At 38.7% G+C, this 17,101-nt stretch overlaps 1 protein-coding gene across 2 annotated transcripts in view; it reads right to left on the reverse strand.

Annotated features, from left to right (window-relative positions):
* Positions 1-1,955: 1,955 nt before the first annotated feature.
* Positions 1,956-17,101, reverse strand: part of ror1 (receptor tyrosine kinase-like orphan receptor 1) — a 275,776-nt gene continuing 260,630 nt past the window's right edge. The window contains exon 9 of one of the 2 annotated variants that reach the window (XM_059984410.1): positions 1,956-6,869. In XM_059984410.1, coding sequence (XP_059840393.1) covers positions 5,445-6,869 — 1,425 coding nt within the window. In that variant the 3' untranslated portion in view covers positions 1,956-5,444. Of the gene's footprint in view, positions 6,873-17,101 lie in introns of both variants that reach the window. The other variant, XM_059984409.1, reaches the window with a different exon arrangement.

Consider the following 17,101-nt stretch of genomic DNA (forward strand, 5'->3'; position numbering starts at 1 on the left):
ACACCCAAAGACCTGGCCTCCACAACTGCCTGTGGTAAACAAATTCCTCAGATTCTCCATCCTCTGGCTAAAGGAATTTCTTTGCATCTGTGTTTAAATGGACACCCTTCTATCCTCAGGCTGTGCCCTTTTGTCCTAGACTTCCCTACCATGGGAAACATCCTTTCAACATCTACTCTGTCTAAACCTTTCACATACAAACAGTTTCAATGTGATTCCCCCCCCATCCTTCTAAATTCCAATGAGTTCAGACCCAGAGCCATCAAACATTCCTTGTATGATAATTCTTTCGTTCCCAGAATCATCCTTGTGAACCCCCTCTGAACCTGCTCCAATGCCAGCACATCTTTTCTTAGATGACGAACCCAAAACAATACTCAAAGTGAGGCCTCACCAGTGCCTTATAAAGCCTCAGCATCACATCCCTGCTCTTGTATTCTAGACCTCTTGAAATGAATGTCAAGATTGCATTTGCTTTCCGCACCACCAGCAGGTTAACCTTTAGGGGTGTTCTGGACAAAAAATCCCAAGTCCCTTTGCATCTCAGATTTTTGGATTTTCTATCCATTTAGAAAATAGCCTGCACATTTATTTCTACTACTAAGTGAATGACCATGCATTTTCCAACATTGTATTTCATTTGCCACTTTCTTGCCCATTCTCCTAATCTGTCTAAGTCCTTCTGTAGCCTACCTGTTTCCTCAACACTTCCTGCCCTCCCACCAATCTTCATCATCATCTGCAAACTTGGCAACAAAGCCATCTATTCCATCATCTAAATCATTGATATACAGCATAAAAAGAAGTGGTTTCAACACAGACCCCCACTAGTCATTGGCAGCCAACCAGAAAAGGATCCTTTTATTCCCACAGACTGCCTCCTGCCAATCAGCCTCTAACTATGCCAGTAACTTTCCTGTGATGCCATGGGCTCTTAACTTGGTAAGCAGCCTCATGTGTGGCACCCTGTCACAGGCCTTCTGAAAGTCCAAATATATGTCCGCTGATCCCCTTTATCTATCCTACTTGTAATCACTTCAAAGAATTCCAACAGGTTCATCAGGTAAGATTTTCTCTAAGGAAATCATGCTGACTTTGTCCTATCTTGTCCTGTGTCACCAAGTACTCCATAACTCCATCCTTAATGATTGACTCCAACATCTTCTCAACCACTGAGGTCAGGCTAAGTGGTCAATAATTTCCTTTCTACTACCCTCCTCCTTTCTTAATGAGTGGAGTGACTTTTGCAATCTTTCAGTCCTCTGGCACTATGCCAGAGTCCAATAACTTTTGAAAGATCATTACCAATGCCTCCACAGAGCCGTAGGGTGCAGCTCATCAGGTCCAGGTGACTTAAGCACCCTTAGGTCTTTCAGATTTTTGAGCACCTTCTCCCTTGTAATAGTAACTGCATTCACTTCTATTCCCTCACACCCTTCAACATCTGGCACACTGCTAGTGTCCTGAACAGTGAAGAGTGATGCAAAATATTCATTTACTTCATCAACCATCTCATCCCCCATTATTTCCCCGGCCTCATTTTCTAGTGGTCCTCTACCCACTCTCATCTCTTTTATTTTTTACATACTTGAAAAAGCTTTTTCTATCCACTTTGATATTGTTTGCTAGCTTGCTTTCATACTTCAGCTTTTCCTTTGAATAATTCTTTTAGTTGCTCCCTGTAGGGTTTTAAAAACTTCGTAATCCTCTATCTTCCCACTATTTTTTGCTTCTTTATGCCCTCTCCTACTCTTTTGCATTAACTTTGACTTCTCTTTCAGCCACGGTGTAATATTTGGCCATTTGAGGTTTTTTTTTCTTTTTTAGATTGCTTCCATCCTGCACCTTCCTCATTTTCTCACCAGGTTTAATTGAGAACTTAACCCCAATTCAGGTTCATAATCAAGACAAAGCTTCATAAAAAAGGTGTACATCTATGATTGTGTTTATCTTTATTTGCCTTCCCTTTACGGTTCCTGGCAATATTGTACAGTGTTCACAGTTCTGATTCACTCATAGTTAAATTTAAGTTATTGATTTCAAAAAAAATCCAAATAGTTAACATTTGCAGTTGTACCAGGAGACACTAAACTTCATGTTTCCATATTTCTTTTGCTGAAGTAGGGTCAGCTTTCTTTACCACTGTCTGTGCTATAGCGTGTGTCACACAATGCTGCAGAATCTCTATGAAATTTGTTCCATTAAAATTAACAGAATGGAATTTGAGTTGGTTTTACCATGGCTGAGTGATCATAGCTACCAGATTGCCATGGATGTGGTAACTCCTGTCTTTACCTTTCTTCCTTCCTTTCTGAAACTCTTGTTCATTACTTCAGTCTTTCCACGGTTTTCTTGATGCTGTGTATTTCCATTTTTCTCCAATTTATTTAGTCTATATTCCTCCTTTATTTCCTCACTTATTGCATTAGCATGATTGGAATTGGTGGCTTTGCACCCAGGCAAATTCATGGAGCAGGCTTTTCATCCTTCATTGATCCTTCACTGTGTGAGGGAAGGATCAGAGAGAGAATGATACGGAGAAAACTGCACAGTTGTTGTGTATGAATATCTGAAAAAAGATTGAGGAAGGATGATTAGAGAGAAGAGTCAAAGATTACATTGAAAAGGATGGGAATGACCTGGGGGAGATTATGGTGGAGATGATTGGGTGAGAAGTTTGTGGGTGAGGTACTGACATCAGAGGATGGGAGATTAGAGTGGAAAGGTCAAAGCACAGGCATATGGAATGAGGAAAGAACTGGAGGGAGAGGGTCTGTAGATGAAATAGTAAGGCAGGTAGGAAATCTGGACTCACAGAACTGGTGCATTAGGAAGAAAATTATAAGCAGTGGGCTGATAAATGGCTATCTGTAGTGGAAGAAAGTAAAAGATTATTAGGCAGTGAGGTGCATGGACAGATTGAAGGAGCAGCAAAACATATTGGAATGCATTTTCCGAGATTGAGATGATAACCGAGAATGTTAAGCTAAAACCAGAAACTTGCCAAATGGAAGAACTATCCACAATATAACATTAATTACTACAGAACTTCTCACCTGTGGCTAGATTGGAATGATCAGGAATGCAGTATCAGAGGAGCAACCTTCATCCTTCTAAAGCTTTTATTTGTACAATTCCTTTTAAAAATATCTTCTGTCTGGGATCATGCTCACATACTCTCTGATGACAAGCAGGAGGGCTCTTGGTTAGGAAGCTTGTGTGACAAGGCCAAAACCCAACTAGAGCCGGCAAATGTGTTGATGACGAATGAGATCAGGACAGTAGCGCAGCCTCCTCCTAGCCCAAGAATCATAAAATCTTACAAAGCAGAACCAGGCCATTTTGCTCATCTGTCTCAGTTTTCCTTCACATGAAAACATTAATCCACCCTACTTTCCTATTCATGTAACATGCCCTTTTATGGAAGTAATGGACCTGCCACATTTGTGGTAGAGAATTCCAATCTGAGTAAATGTATTTTTTGCTATTTCCTCTTAAGATTGGTTATTGAACCCAAGGTCTTTCTGGTATTTATGACTCAGTAGCACACAAGATGGTTAATTATTTTCCCCCAAACCTTCAAGCAAAGTTCCTATTTTTAGTGTGATATTGACTAGTCTATGAGTTACAATGGGAAAGAATCTTGTAAAATTCATTACATCACTCATGTTTATGTAGCAGTAAAATACACCATCAATACAATGCAGGGATGTATTTGAAATTCTTCATACAAAACATTTAAAAAACATCTGTGCAAAAATACATGTGGAGAAATAAATCCTGTTACAATATAACCCACATTAAGTAATAGCCACGAATGCTTGCCTTCTCTTTATAAACATATTATCCGTATCATTGTAAGATATACATAACAATAGATATTCAAAAGTAGAAAAGCACACCTCATCACAAAATATTTGCAGGAAGTGGTTTTGAAAATGAAAATGTCTGCAAGAAGTACAAATCAAATTCTGATCACACTGCGAAATCTAAATGCTAGTGTTATTTATGTTTCATCATTTAAAAAAAAACTTTATACAACCTTGGTGACTGCATGAGATAGCAGCTCACATGCTCAGGAAAGTAATGTGTCCAGGTTCTATGTAAAGGAGTCAGTTGATGTTCTTTGAGTTACATTTTAACCAGATGTCTTGATTCATGAGATTAAGGACTGTTTGTCCTCAACATTGTTCACGAGGAGCTGCAACATATCCTGGCATTCTCTCCTTTCAGCATCAATCTGAGTATTGTTTTAAAGAATGGTGGTCCTCACTAACACCACAGTTTATTCACTAAATCAGACTCCCAAACACACAATATTCTCCCCATTAAGAAAAGTTGATTGTCATCTCAAAGCTTGCATGTCGGACCAATTTACATTAAATAGTTGCATAGCAACAAAAATAAGTGAAATTTAAACTTACTATTTATATAAATTTAAAAAATTCTAAATTATAATGTGTCTTGAATCAAACATGTTATAACTGTAGCCTTTTATGTTACCATTAGCATTTCCTCAAAACATATGAATTCAATAATAATCAAATCCAACTTTGCTAGAGAAATCCCAAAGAACTACACATTCCAGAGATATGCTTATAAAAGACATTTTTAAAGCGTTGATTTTCATTTTTTAAAAACTGCAGAGTTCTACTTGTTGCACTTTCATTAAAAAAAAAGGTTTGTTCTGTCAAATTTGCTGCTAGTTATGCAACGTTTATTTCACTAAACCACATAACTAAAGCACGTTTATGGTTATATGGGATTCTGTTCATAGAAATAACAAACGTATGAAAAAAGTCATTAGGTAAAAAAAAATTGATGCAGTTTACAAATAGTCTTTACACTAAAATACACTGCCCAGTGTAATACAGAAATTTACAGGCATGAAACTCCTTGGCTCGTTCCGTGTTCTGGATGCACAAAATCTCATCCAAGCCAATACCTGGGTGACAACAACTTGTCTCAGCATTCTCTATTGGCAAAGGGAAGGTAAACATTGATCAACGGCAGACCACAATTCAGTGACTCTTGTTGAAAGACCAGTGTGTATCTTAACATCAGATAGGTCTGCGTGAGGTACAGCAATGGTGTCCTCCAACAATGAGCAGCCCATCAATCGAGTGAAGGCTGACTCTGGAGGAAAGGCCACTTGGAAGAGGTACAGGATAATATCAAACATGCAACTCAGCAAATATCAGCATTTTTGGGACACAAAGGGAGCAATCAAGCAAAAAAAAAAATAGCATAGAAGGCATCCATTGCTGTTTAGTCAGGACCAGAATACTAAGTTGCTAACAGACTAGATGAGCTGTTATATCATGTATATAACTCTGTTTCATTCCCTATTTTCTTTCTAAAATCAGATTATACACAATTATAAAATTGTTGAAACAAATTCTAAGAATATATATTTATATATATATATATCTATGCATTCTTTTTTACATTTCAGCTCTAATAACAGATTCATTTGCCAACTGGCCATCACTGTCCCCCAGTAGCGTAGCCTGTACTGGGTCCATTTGCATTGTTTTATGAGATATGTGTGCAAAGATTGGCACATTAGTTCCACTTGGATGGCTTGCCATGGATAAATGATGAGAGAGCAATGGAGTATTTGCATCATGATTTGATCCTGAGGAAGGCAAGCTTGTCACATGACCAGTACTTGTTGATCCACTTCCACTGCTAGGTGATCGGCTCTTTGGAGGTGGGCCATGTGGAATGATTCGTGGCGGCCCTTGCTGGTAATGAGTAGCTGGATAGGCAGCGTATCCTGCAGGCACCGGATAACTGTTAACTTGAATAAATCTCTGATGCTGAGCTATTTGTGGACCAATTAGACTTCCAATCTGGCCCTGGGGTAGGCCCTGTGCTTGATATATATGAATTGGATACCTTGTGTTACTGAGATTACTAACTGGGCTTGCACTCAGAGATGTCGTCTGGGTTGTGGCATTCCCACCAGATGGCGTTGTAGAACTGGTATGGCTTGATAGTCCTTCCCAGGATCTCAGCCTGGCATGAATGTCCTTGAATCGTGGTCTTCTGGCTGGAATCTCATGCCAGGTTTCTGTCATTAAATCATACATTCTAGAGGGGCAATCTTCTGGGCATGGGAGCACCTGCCTCTTACGTATCATTTCTATCACCTCTTGATTAGAAAATCCATAATATGGTTGCAGCCCAAAGCTAAAAATTTCCCATAGCACCACACCGAAAGACCAAATATCTGAGTCACTTGAGAACTTCCCAAACAGTATAGCTTCAGGAGGCATCCATCGAATTGGGAGGAGGGACTTATTCTGCACCCTGTAATAATCGGCTGCATATATTTCTCTTGAAAGGCCAAGATCTGATATCTTCACTCTTAGTTGCTCTCCAATAATGATGTTGCGTGCAGCAAGGTCCTTATGAACAAAAAAGTGACTGGACAGATATTCCATTCCTGCTGCTATCTGTATGGAGATGTGCAAAAAATCTGCGTGGTCCAGGCTGGATTTGACAGTGCCATCTTCATCACTGCTGCAGCCAACATCAGAATGGGGTGATCTCATGATGAGAAATTCATGGAGGTCACCATGGTTCATATACTCAAAGAGCATGCAGACTGGTTGCTCCTGTGTTACTACCCCAAGCAGGCAGACAACATTGGGATGATGCAGCTCTGACATCAGGGATGCCTCCTGCTGGAACTCTGCCCAAAGCTGAGAATTACCAAAGTCCTTCAGTGTCTTTATAGCAACAAGCTGCGCATGATCCATTCCTGGTAGGTAAAGATGACCTTTGTAGATTTTTCCAAAAGCACATTCCCCCAGCTCTTCCATAAAACGAACAGCAGAAAGAGGCAGCTCCTTAGCTTTGCTCTGCTGAATAAATGGAAAGTAGATCTTATAAACTGTAATATCAACACAATAAAATATTTAAAATATATAAAAATTACTTCATTGATGAAAGGAAGAGTTGAAGCTTTTTCTTTCAAAAACTGCTATAAATTAGATAACAAGCAGTTTGTTTCAAACTCTGCCTACAGAAGCATATTGTGAAAAGTTTCAACAGCTGCAATGGATATCTTTTCACCCCACCCTAAGTTTCCCTGTTCAGATTATGGCAGTCATGATTCCGTGTGTTATCTTACCCCGTGGCCATTTTTTTAACCCTGCATATCAACTAAATTTTGTGAAAAGGCTATTGCAGACTGCCCTCAAATGATGTCCAAGCTTGCACTTACTGTGTATTTAATACTTAAGTAATGTTTGAGTAATATTATATATATATATATATATAGTTTGCTAAGCATTCTTTGTTTAAATAATTCATTATATGTAAAAGTACATAAATGGCAAATGTCATCACGCCACCATATCATAAGTGCACACCTCGCTTAAAGTAAAAACAAAACTCAGATCCATTCTCCTGGGGTCCCATAGTTTTCTTGTAATTAGTTTTACATTTTGGAATAACTTGAAACCAAGGCGACTACCTAACCTGTTGAAGTGCAGCAAGGTATTTGAGTTTATAAAAAGGGCGGAGTCTCTTAAGGAGACAGAGAGAATGGTTGTTTTTTAAAAAGGGCAGAAAATGGACAAATACATAGGTGATAATAATCATAAATTTTTTAAAAAGAAGAAATGCCTGGCTACATTGGAAAGATAGTCACATTTGATTGCTCAAAAGATAACTGACTTATGTATATTGAGCAAATTGAGTAGTATTTTAAAGCAAATGAAATAGCCAATAAGAAACAAGTGCCAGTTTTGCTGAGTACATTGGGTTTAAAGGCATACAGTTTGCTTAGGAGTTTGACTGCTCCAACAAAACCAGCTGAAATTACCTTTGCTGATTTTGTGAAAGTAATGCAGGAAAATTTAGAACTGAAGACATTGTTGAATACAGAATACTTTAGGTTTCATAAGCAAAAACAAAATGAAGTGGAGTACATTCAGCATAGATAGCTGAATTGAAGAGATTGTCTGAGCATTGCCAGTTCAGTGATGGGCTTAATGATGCATTGAAAGATCAATTAGTTTGTGGAATCTTACAAGAAAGCATTCCAAAACAGATCCTAACTGAAGCACAACTTATATTTAAAAGAGCAGTTGAAATAGCTGTATCAATGGAACAAGGAGATGAAGACACAATTGAGTTGCAGTCAGAAATGAAAGTGAGCGTGAACAAAATTGTAATACCTAAACAGAAACCAGCCTGGCTAAACAAATCATGTTGGTGTTGTGGCAGGGGGTCACATACAGCCCCTATAGGTTTAAAGGAGAAAGTTGCAGAAAAATGCAACAAAGTAGGGCATATACAAACAGTGTGTTGGGCAGATAAAAAGAAATGGACTGCATAGGGAAGAGAAGATGATAAAAAGTTGCAGTTTCAAACAGAGCACTAATCTGCATACTTTTGATGAAAAATCTGGGTATGATGTGAGTAACACTGGACTGAGTTGCCTTGATATTTACAATGTGAAAACTAACAATAGACAAGCAATATGACTTGCACCAGAAGTGAACAGTAATTAAAATGGAATTGGACATTGGCTCTTATGTTTCAGTCATTCCATAAAATGAGTTTTGAATGGCATTTCAAAGATACTGAACTTTTAAGCCTGCAGATATCCAAACTGTGCTAGAGAAAAGACAACTCCTGTGGAAATGACATTCATAACAGTGAAATACACCAACCAACAAGCCACATTGGGTTTGTATGTGGTAAAAACATGAGGGTCAGCATTGTGGAACCATGATTGGCTGAGACAACTACAACTTGATTGGTGATCCACCTACTATTTGCATGCCACATCCCCTGTAAGAGCCAACTGAAAGCAAATTGAGAAAGGTACTAGATGATGCCACATCTGTGCTTAATGATGGCAATGGAAAACTTAGACATATCAAAGTACTAAGTAAATTTTATTATCAAAATACCATATACAACCCTGAGATTCAGTTTCTTGAGGGCACACTCAACAAATCTACAGAATAATAGCTATATCATAATCAATTAAAGACCACCCAACTGGGCTTTCAACCAAAATGCAGAAAATAAACTGTGCTAATGCTAAAAGAAGAAATAATAATATACATAAGCAATAAATATCAAAAACATGAGTTGAAGAGTCCCTGAAAGTGAGTTCATTAGTCGTGGGAACATTTCAATGGTGGGGCAAGTGAAGCATATCCTGGCAAGCTGCCAAACCAGCCTCTCAGAGGGCAGATACATGTGGTGTCACAACCAGGTCTTTGAAGAGTTTGGCAGTGGCAATTGAGACCAAGAGGACAGCAACCAATTCCTTGCCCCCTAGAATTACTAATGCTCTGACACCAGCAGTATTTGTCTGGGAGGAAGGGAAAACAGATCTCCCTCCTAAGCCAGAAACAGGACAGATGAACATGGTCCTTGACTGGAAAATGTTGGAGGATATCATAAACAACTCACCTTTCCACCAGAAATTGCTACCACCAACTGTAGGCCAGACTTGTTCTCTGGTCTAATTCATTACAGATTGCCTACATTTTGGAACTCACATCCTGTTGGAGGATTCAGTGGCTGAAGCATATCAGGGTAAGAGACTGCACTTATGAAGACCTGGCAGCTGAAGCTCAGCAATGGGGCTGGAAGATCAGTTTGTCCTGTGAAAGTGGGTTGTAGGGAATTTATAGCCACATCCACCATCAAGTTGCTGAAGGAGCTAGGTATCCATGGTCAGATTCTACAGCAAACTATCAGAGCCACAATAGAGACAGTCACTGGCTTTGGATCAAGCAAAAAGACCTCTCCTAGGCTCCAAGATACATTAAGAGAGTGGGAAGACACAATGGGGATGGGGGTGACTCTGGGACACCGGAAGTCATTGTTGAGCCCTTCAGAAGGTAGTGGGCTAATCAATGAAACAGCAAGAAAGTATAATTCCCACTTCAAAGCCCCTGCATGTCAACCCTGTGCCACTTCTAACATCAAGGCTGTCTCGAGCAAGTGCTCATGACCCATTGGCATGAGGGATATAAACATATTATCCTATGTTTTTTTGATTTTTTTAAAACTGAGTCCATTGGTAGTGGGAACATTTTGATGATGGGGCAAGTAAACCAAAAGTTCAAGAGCGTGATGGCTGAAGGGAGGTAACTGTTCCTGAACATGGTGACGAGGGTCCTGAGACTCATGTACCTTCTTCCTGATGGCAGCTGCAAGAAAAGGGCATGTCCTGGGTTGTGATTGTCCCTGATGATGGATGCTGCTTTGCTGTGACAGAATTTTATATAGATGTGCTCATATTAAGGATAAATTAGAGTCCAAAGTGCCAGATGCCACAAGGCTGCTCAGGTACTCAGTGTTACCTGGAAATACATCATTGTTACCAGTATGGATGACAAGAAACATCTTCAAGTTCTCAGGACAGTTTAAAAAAAATAAGATTATGGGCTCAGAGCACAATGTAATGTGTGAATTCTTTAAACCAAGCATTATTTACTGTGATGATACCATCGATGCACAAGGAATTCACAAGTGTGCTGAGAAAATTCGGGCAATGGTGGATGCCCCAAGTCCAAAGGATGAGCCACAGCTACAGTCCTTTTCAGCATTTGTCAATTAGGTTCCTGCCAAACCTGGCTACAGTGCTCCACCCCTTGAACTTATTACTGCAGATCAGGAAGAAATGGCATTGGACAAAGCAGTGTGAGGTGGGTTTCCAAAAGCTAAAGGACATGGTGACGTCAGACACTGTACTCACAGTTTATGATTCACATTACCCAGTGAAGTCTGCCATGCACTATTCGGCATGCTAACATGTCCAGATGAAGGGTATCCAGAGCTGTCAGAAAGACTTACTGCAAACCCAGAATCAGCTCCTATAAACGCTACAGAGGAGACCCCAGAACCTGAGATTGTTTCACAGCCACAAGTCTCACCTGCCAAGCAGAGTGATCCCATCCCTCACCCCGTCAGGAAAGACATTATCCCATAAGAATAAGAAAGCCTCCACAGAAATTAAATCTTTAGGCCTGTATGGGACAAATAAATAATTTATTGTGCTCTAGATGTCTATATAGTAGTTACATAGTATATTATATATAGTTGAGATGCATTGTACATTGAGTTGGAGTTTAAAGCTAAACAGGAAGAAGTATTGTGTATTTAATATTTGAGTAATATGGTATATATGTATAATTGTTTAAGCATTTGTTTAAATAATTAATTACAGGTTATATGTAAAAGTACATAAATGGCATACGTCATCAGGCTGTCACCACATCATAAGCGTGCTCCTCACTTAAAGTAACTTCAAAACTAAGACTCATTCTCCTGGGCTCCAATCTCTTCCTTGTAATTAGTTTTATGTTTTGGAGTTATAAAACATAACAGTACTAACAATCTAAGATATTTTAGAGTGATCAGGAGCAGGAGGACTGAACTCGTCTTCCTTTTTTTCTGATCAAAGACATTACAAAACTTGCAGACAACCCAGATGGAAATCAGCTGGCTTGGAAAAGGCCAAGGATCACCCAGGATTTGCTGATTTCTATGACTCACTATAACCTAAAGCAAGAAAGATGTTTAATCTCTGAGCTTCTAAAGGGGGCTGTAATGACCATACTAACTTTAATGCAAGAGATTCAAGAACAGTTGTCAAGTATTTAACAAAGAACATATTTACATTCCAGCTGTGATACTTCAGCCAGAAAGAAGCAAAACAAAGATTATATAGATCAAAACATTGACATTTACATTCTCTGATTGTGTGGACCCTCACCCATCAGTGGTGCAAGTCATGGGAAATGGTGCTAATGGCATATAATTTGTCACTTGCAAAAATTAACAGGTGGAAAATTGGGAGCTATGAACACAGGGTCTCCTGAGCTACGTTCTCAGCAGGTTTAGGCACTCTGCACTGGGAGTGTACTGTTGGAATTTTTACTCTTTCAAAACTGATGGTTTGCTCAGAACTACTATGCTGTCAGGAAAAAAAAGAGAAAAGCAAGCAGAGGCATTAACCTCTCAAGTGACTTTGAGTAGGCTTTTCCAAAATAGCCCATATTAAACTAACTTGTAATAGGTGGCTTTAAAAAAAATGAAAAACACACACTGTGCTTCTAGCAGCACCTCATAACTCAGAATCTTGTTTTAAGAGTACTAGAGGCTCTGCCACTTAATAAACACCATTAAGATCCTTCCAAAGCTGCAACAGATTTGAAAAACGAACCCATGCATTGCATAGCAATGGCAGGAAATAAAGTTTCATTATAAGTGCACAGATGGTCTGTATTACGAGCAAATCCTCAAGGGCAATGTTGTTTTAAGCTGACATACACTATATTATATACCCAGTAATAAAAGAAAATTGACCTCTCCATGACTCCTGGTGGATTTTATTTTTGTCTCTTCACACCGATACTGGATGACTATCAAAAGAGAAAAGAGGAGCCATAACTTTAGAGATCCAAGAAAACTTACATCTCAACAGGAGGCAGCAAATCTGCTTGTTTTTGTTTGACAGACTGGTCTTGTACTCAGCCGATCAAACTGTACAGCAAACGAAAGATACACACTCGGTTCCCAGCCAAGATAAACTGAACTCAGTGGAAGAAAAACAACTGACTCCAGACGGCCCAGATTTCTTCATTTTCTCTCCCTCTTTCTTGAAAAACCACTTATGTTAAGTACTGTGCAAGTCTGGGTTTCATTTACTGTGTTTCAAAAAAGGAACAATTAAAGAGCCCATATTCCATTATGTTTTTTTGTTCCCTGGATCTTCACTGGATTCTCCTTTTAAAAGAAACTGAAATATAAACTGTTTATATGTAACTTTAATTTTTTTTAAAAAAACTTATCATCTCTTATCTTTTACACAGAAAATAAAATTCTATACGATTAAGCTTGCATTCTGTAAGTGAGGATGTGAAATGACAAAACTTGAGACCTACAGATCAGGAATAACTTTAGACTTTATTCATTCTGTTGGGCAATTTCAGCTGGAGCAGCCATGGGTTACTCAATTAGCCTCCGTTCTCCTGGGTAGGAGAAGAGAAAGAAAACGAAAGTCGGCTAAGGGTGCTGTTCATTATTCTAGCGCAAAGTATGCTTTCTGGCCATGGAAAAAGGGCAAGTCTCAGCACTTATTGCATGTGCAGTCAAACAGATTGTCAACACCACTGAGGTGGTTAATTTGAACAACAGCCATTTAGATGAAATACTAGGTTACCGCTGATGGCTTTTGAAGGAGTATGAATCAGGCACAATAATCAAGAGAATTGTAAAACAAAAACTGTTAAGAGAAATTATAGATGGAACTCATTTCAGAGTAGAACTACCTCACAGTAATAGAAGAGGATGTAATAGTGAGAATCTCAGTTAATAGATAATTTAAATAACAATGTCAAAATCTATGAGATTATGACTGAACACATATACATACATCAAAGTTACTAAACATACAAGTCTGGAAATTACTTTACAGGGGTGGTTCTGGGCCTGGTCCTGCAAAGTTCAACTGTATCTGAGGCCCAAGGGGTGTTGGCAGCAACTAAATGGACCTTACATAGGAGAGAGGCCTTAACTTGGAGCATTAGGCCATTGTAAAGCACACAAAGGAAAACAGCAGCAAGTCCAGAAAATTGGCTGGAGTGGACTTGGGTGCAGATACCACTGTAGATTATTGTGGAAACAAGAGGCTGGCAGAAGGAGACAAGAGCTCTTTGGAAGACTGGGGACAAGAGATGCAGGCTGGGAGGTTCATGACAAAGGACTGGGTCACAACAAAGGTAAAGTTTGGGAGTGAATTATGTTGGAAAAATAAAGTAAAAGGTTATGTAGTGAGTAGGGGAGTTTGCTTAAGGTGACAATCAGCATAGTGGCGACAGGGGTGAGGAAGAGGAATTAGCAGGCCCCAAAGAGAATATATAAGTAAATTTATTAAAGGAACTACTCCAGCATCAAGCTATGGGCTGCTTAGGGAGGCACCCTAAGGTGCCTATAGAATCCAGTGCAATAAAAAAAAGTGGTTATTCCGAGAGTGCCTAATGATAGGCTTGCTTTAGAAGCACATGGACAAATCTCCTCATCAGTAATATAAACTCACATTGCAGCCATTGCATGTCTGAAGCATAACTTGCCTCACTCACATAAGTATTATTCACAAAAAGGAGCACCTGGTCAATTTCCAGTGTAGCATAATTTGGTCCAGAAATAATCATTAAGTAGTTCCACCAGAGAAAAAAAATGATTTTCTTAGGTGTGGCACTGAAAAAAAAACACATCCAAACACTGTCCAAAGAAAAGCTTGAATTTCTTTTCTTCTGGGCTTTCTTTTGTATTTTCTCTGCTAATAATTTGAGTGAATTTTGCTCTCATTTTCTTGGCACAACATCATTCCCTTTGGTCGCAGAAAATTTGAGCCCAATATCTATTATATCAATACTGCCAGTCCAGGAACAAAATTAGCCCAATTTTCACACTTCCAGCTCTTGTCTCCTAAGGAAGTTGAATTCTTATTGCATCAATCTTTAGGTGCCATCAAAATATAAACCTTTATGATCAGAAACTTGTCTGTTGTGTTACAGGGGTGAGATGCACATTTGTATTCATCAACTTCAGCATTTCCAATTACCCAATCTCAGAGTGACTATGCTACAGAGATAAAGTCAATTTGTCAAAGTGTTTTCCACATTTACTCAAGCACTGCTGACAGGAAGCATCAGGACAAATGGAATTACCTTTCTTTTCGAACTCTTGCTGTTTCATTTTAGTCTTCACTAAAGAACTGAAGAGTGTATATGAAGTGTTTACTCACCTGTGCTCTCAATACGATGTCCAATAAATAGTCATTAAACAGTTCACAGGACATATTACTTCATCTCAGACTCAAGAAGATCTTGTTCAGTCTCAGTCAATAGTAAGTTAGTTAATTACAGCTGGAAGAACTCCAAGTGATCGCAGAATGCACCATTTTACTGATTTGCTTTTAATTGAGAATCAGAAAAGCAAGTTTAAAATTTGTAAGAGGAAGTCCAGGAAGATTGAAAATGAAGATAAATCAAAATTGGATCATATGAAGTTCAGCTTGTAACAGTGTGAGGATTACTGGAAATGGGGAAGATTGAAGGAGCTAAAACTCTTGTACGAGTTTGAGAAAAAGTTTTGAATTCAACTGTAATAATATGGAAAGGAAAAAGAAAGAAACAGAATATTTTTAATGCAAAATAAAGCAAGGAAGTTCATTAGAGAATAAATTGGTGATAAAGGCAATCCTGCAATGCAGGGAAAAAGACTCAAGGTTTTGAAGAGTGGTACAGTTCTTCAAATAAAAACAGGATTTTTATTAAATCTTTTAAGTGTGAGGCAGGTGCTATAACAACCTCAGATACAGATACAGAAGCAGTAATCACTTTTGGGATATGCCTGAACTTTATAAGACTTGAGAGATGTTGAGACAAAAAGAAGGGTCTAAAGTAAAAAACTGAAACCAGACTTCCTGGAGGCAGCTTAAGCAACAGAAGAGATGGGAATTCTATTTGAACTCACAGCAAGAGAATCCCGTAATGCTGATGGATGAAGTGTGTGGATCTACCAGAAAGAGGAGGTGACAGCTGCTGGTTAGACTAGTGAGAAAAAAAACATAGAAAGGAACAAGACTTTCATTGTCTCACTTTAGGGAACAAAGGAGATCAAGAGGTAATGAGTCAGTTACTATTCTGAGAGATGTCTGTAGATTTAAAGTATGAATAGTGTATGACATGAAAGCATACCGAAAACTATGTTGTTAAACTTATAAGGAGTGGACAGTGAGGATGGGAGTCTTGAGAAGAGAATACAGTAGTGAGAAAACCCTGAAATTGATAACAAAGTCAGGTGATGAGCTATTGATTGCCCATGTAATAATTTAAACAAAATTTGATAAACAATAAATGGAACAATGTTTAGGCAGGTCACGTAACAATACTTTTTTTTAACAGAACTAGTTTTGAAATAGTTTAAAGACTCCAAGAGTGGAGCCCTATAATACATAATGTAGACAGCAGGACGATCAATAGAATGGCCATGCCAAAATGCAGTTAAGTTGCGGTCATGAGGTCAAAACTCTTAAATTATACAGAGCATGGACAATTAAGAGCAGCTCCAATAACAGTGGAAAATATGAGAACGGTATGAAATCAGTTAAAGGGCAAAAGATGCATTAAACTAGCGGAAATTTCAAAGCAGAGGAAAGGCGGTCCATGAGTAAAAATGATTGAAGAGATGATGTAGGACTTGGTTAAATCCTAATGCAAACATGCAATGGACAATGATAAAGCTGCTGTCAAAGCAGGAGCCTCAGAAGACCATAGGATGCAGGAAACTGACATTTCTGGCAGGGATATAACCCGATGTTGGATGGTGGCTCTTTGCCAACATTATTAAGATTAGAATTAGAGGACAAAAGTGGGTTAATCTTTCTCTCTGAGGGTTAAGAAAAGTATCACAATGAAGAATGTGAATTTCAAATGAAAATTCCCAAAAATTATGAGACACAGATGTGCATTGTCATGGGGAGGTAGAAAGCAGATGGTTTCTTTCAAACAGTAAATTTGACTTTTCCTGACAATAAATTAGAAATTCCGGCATTTATTATTAGAAGCTCAACATGGATAGCTGATGAACCTGGTGAAGAGCGGGAAAAAACTTTTTAGCTGCAGCAGACTCAAATCAGTTGATGCACATCCACAGCTGAGATGTCAAAATGAATACATCTCAGTTTGGACTGTCAATTGAACTGGAGACAATAAAGGAAACTGGAAGGGAAAAGATACTTTGTCTTATATATTAAGTGATGATAACTTAATTGAAAGGACTATCTGGAAGATGGCGTGCTTTTGACATCATGATGTTGAATTAGAGACTTGCAAAAAAATGTCTTGGCTGCTACTACATCCAGGATTTAATGATGATCTTTTGCCAGTTCTACTCACTTCCGCACAATCAGCATAAGGGATCCTTCAAACCCCAGAACCCAGGAAAGACTGTAATATATCAATACCCTGGCAAGAATCAAAGCTTTCACATGAAACAGAAGGAAACTTGGCCTCTAAAAATATGCAGTATTCCCCATCACTTGTTTAGC

Source organism: Hypanus sabinus, chromosome 11 (genome assembly GCF_030144855.1).
Source record: "Hypanus sabinus isolate sHypSab1 chromosome 11, sHypSab1.hap1, whole genome shotgun sequence".
Taxonomy (NCBI): domain Eukaryota; kingdom Metazoa; phylum Chordata; class Chondrichthyes; order Myliobatiformes; family Dasyatidae; genus Hypanus; species Hypanus sabinus.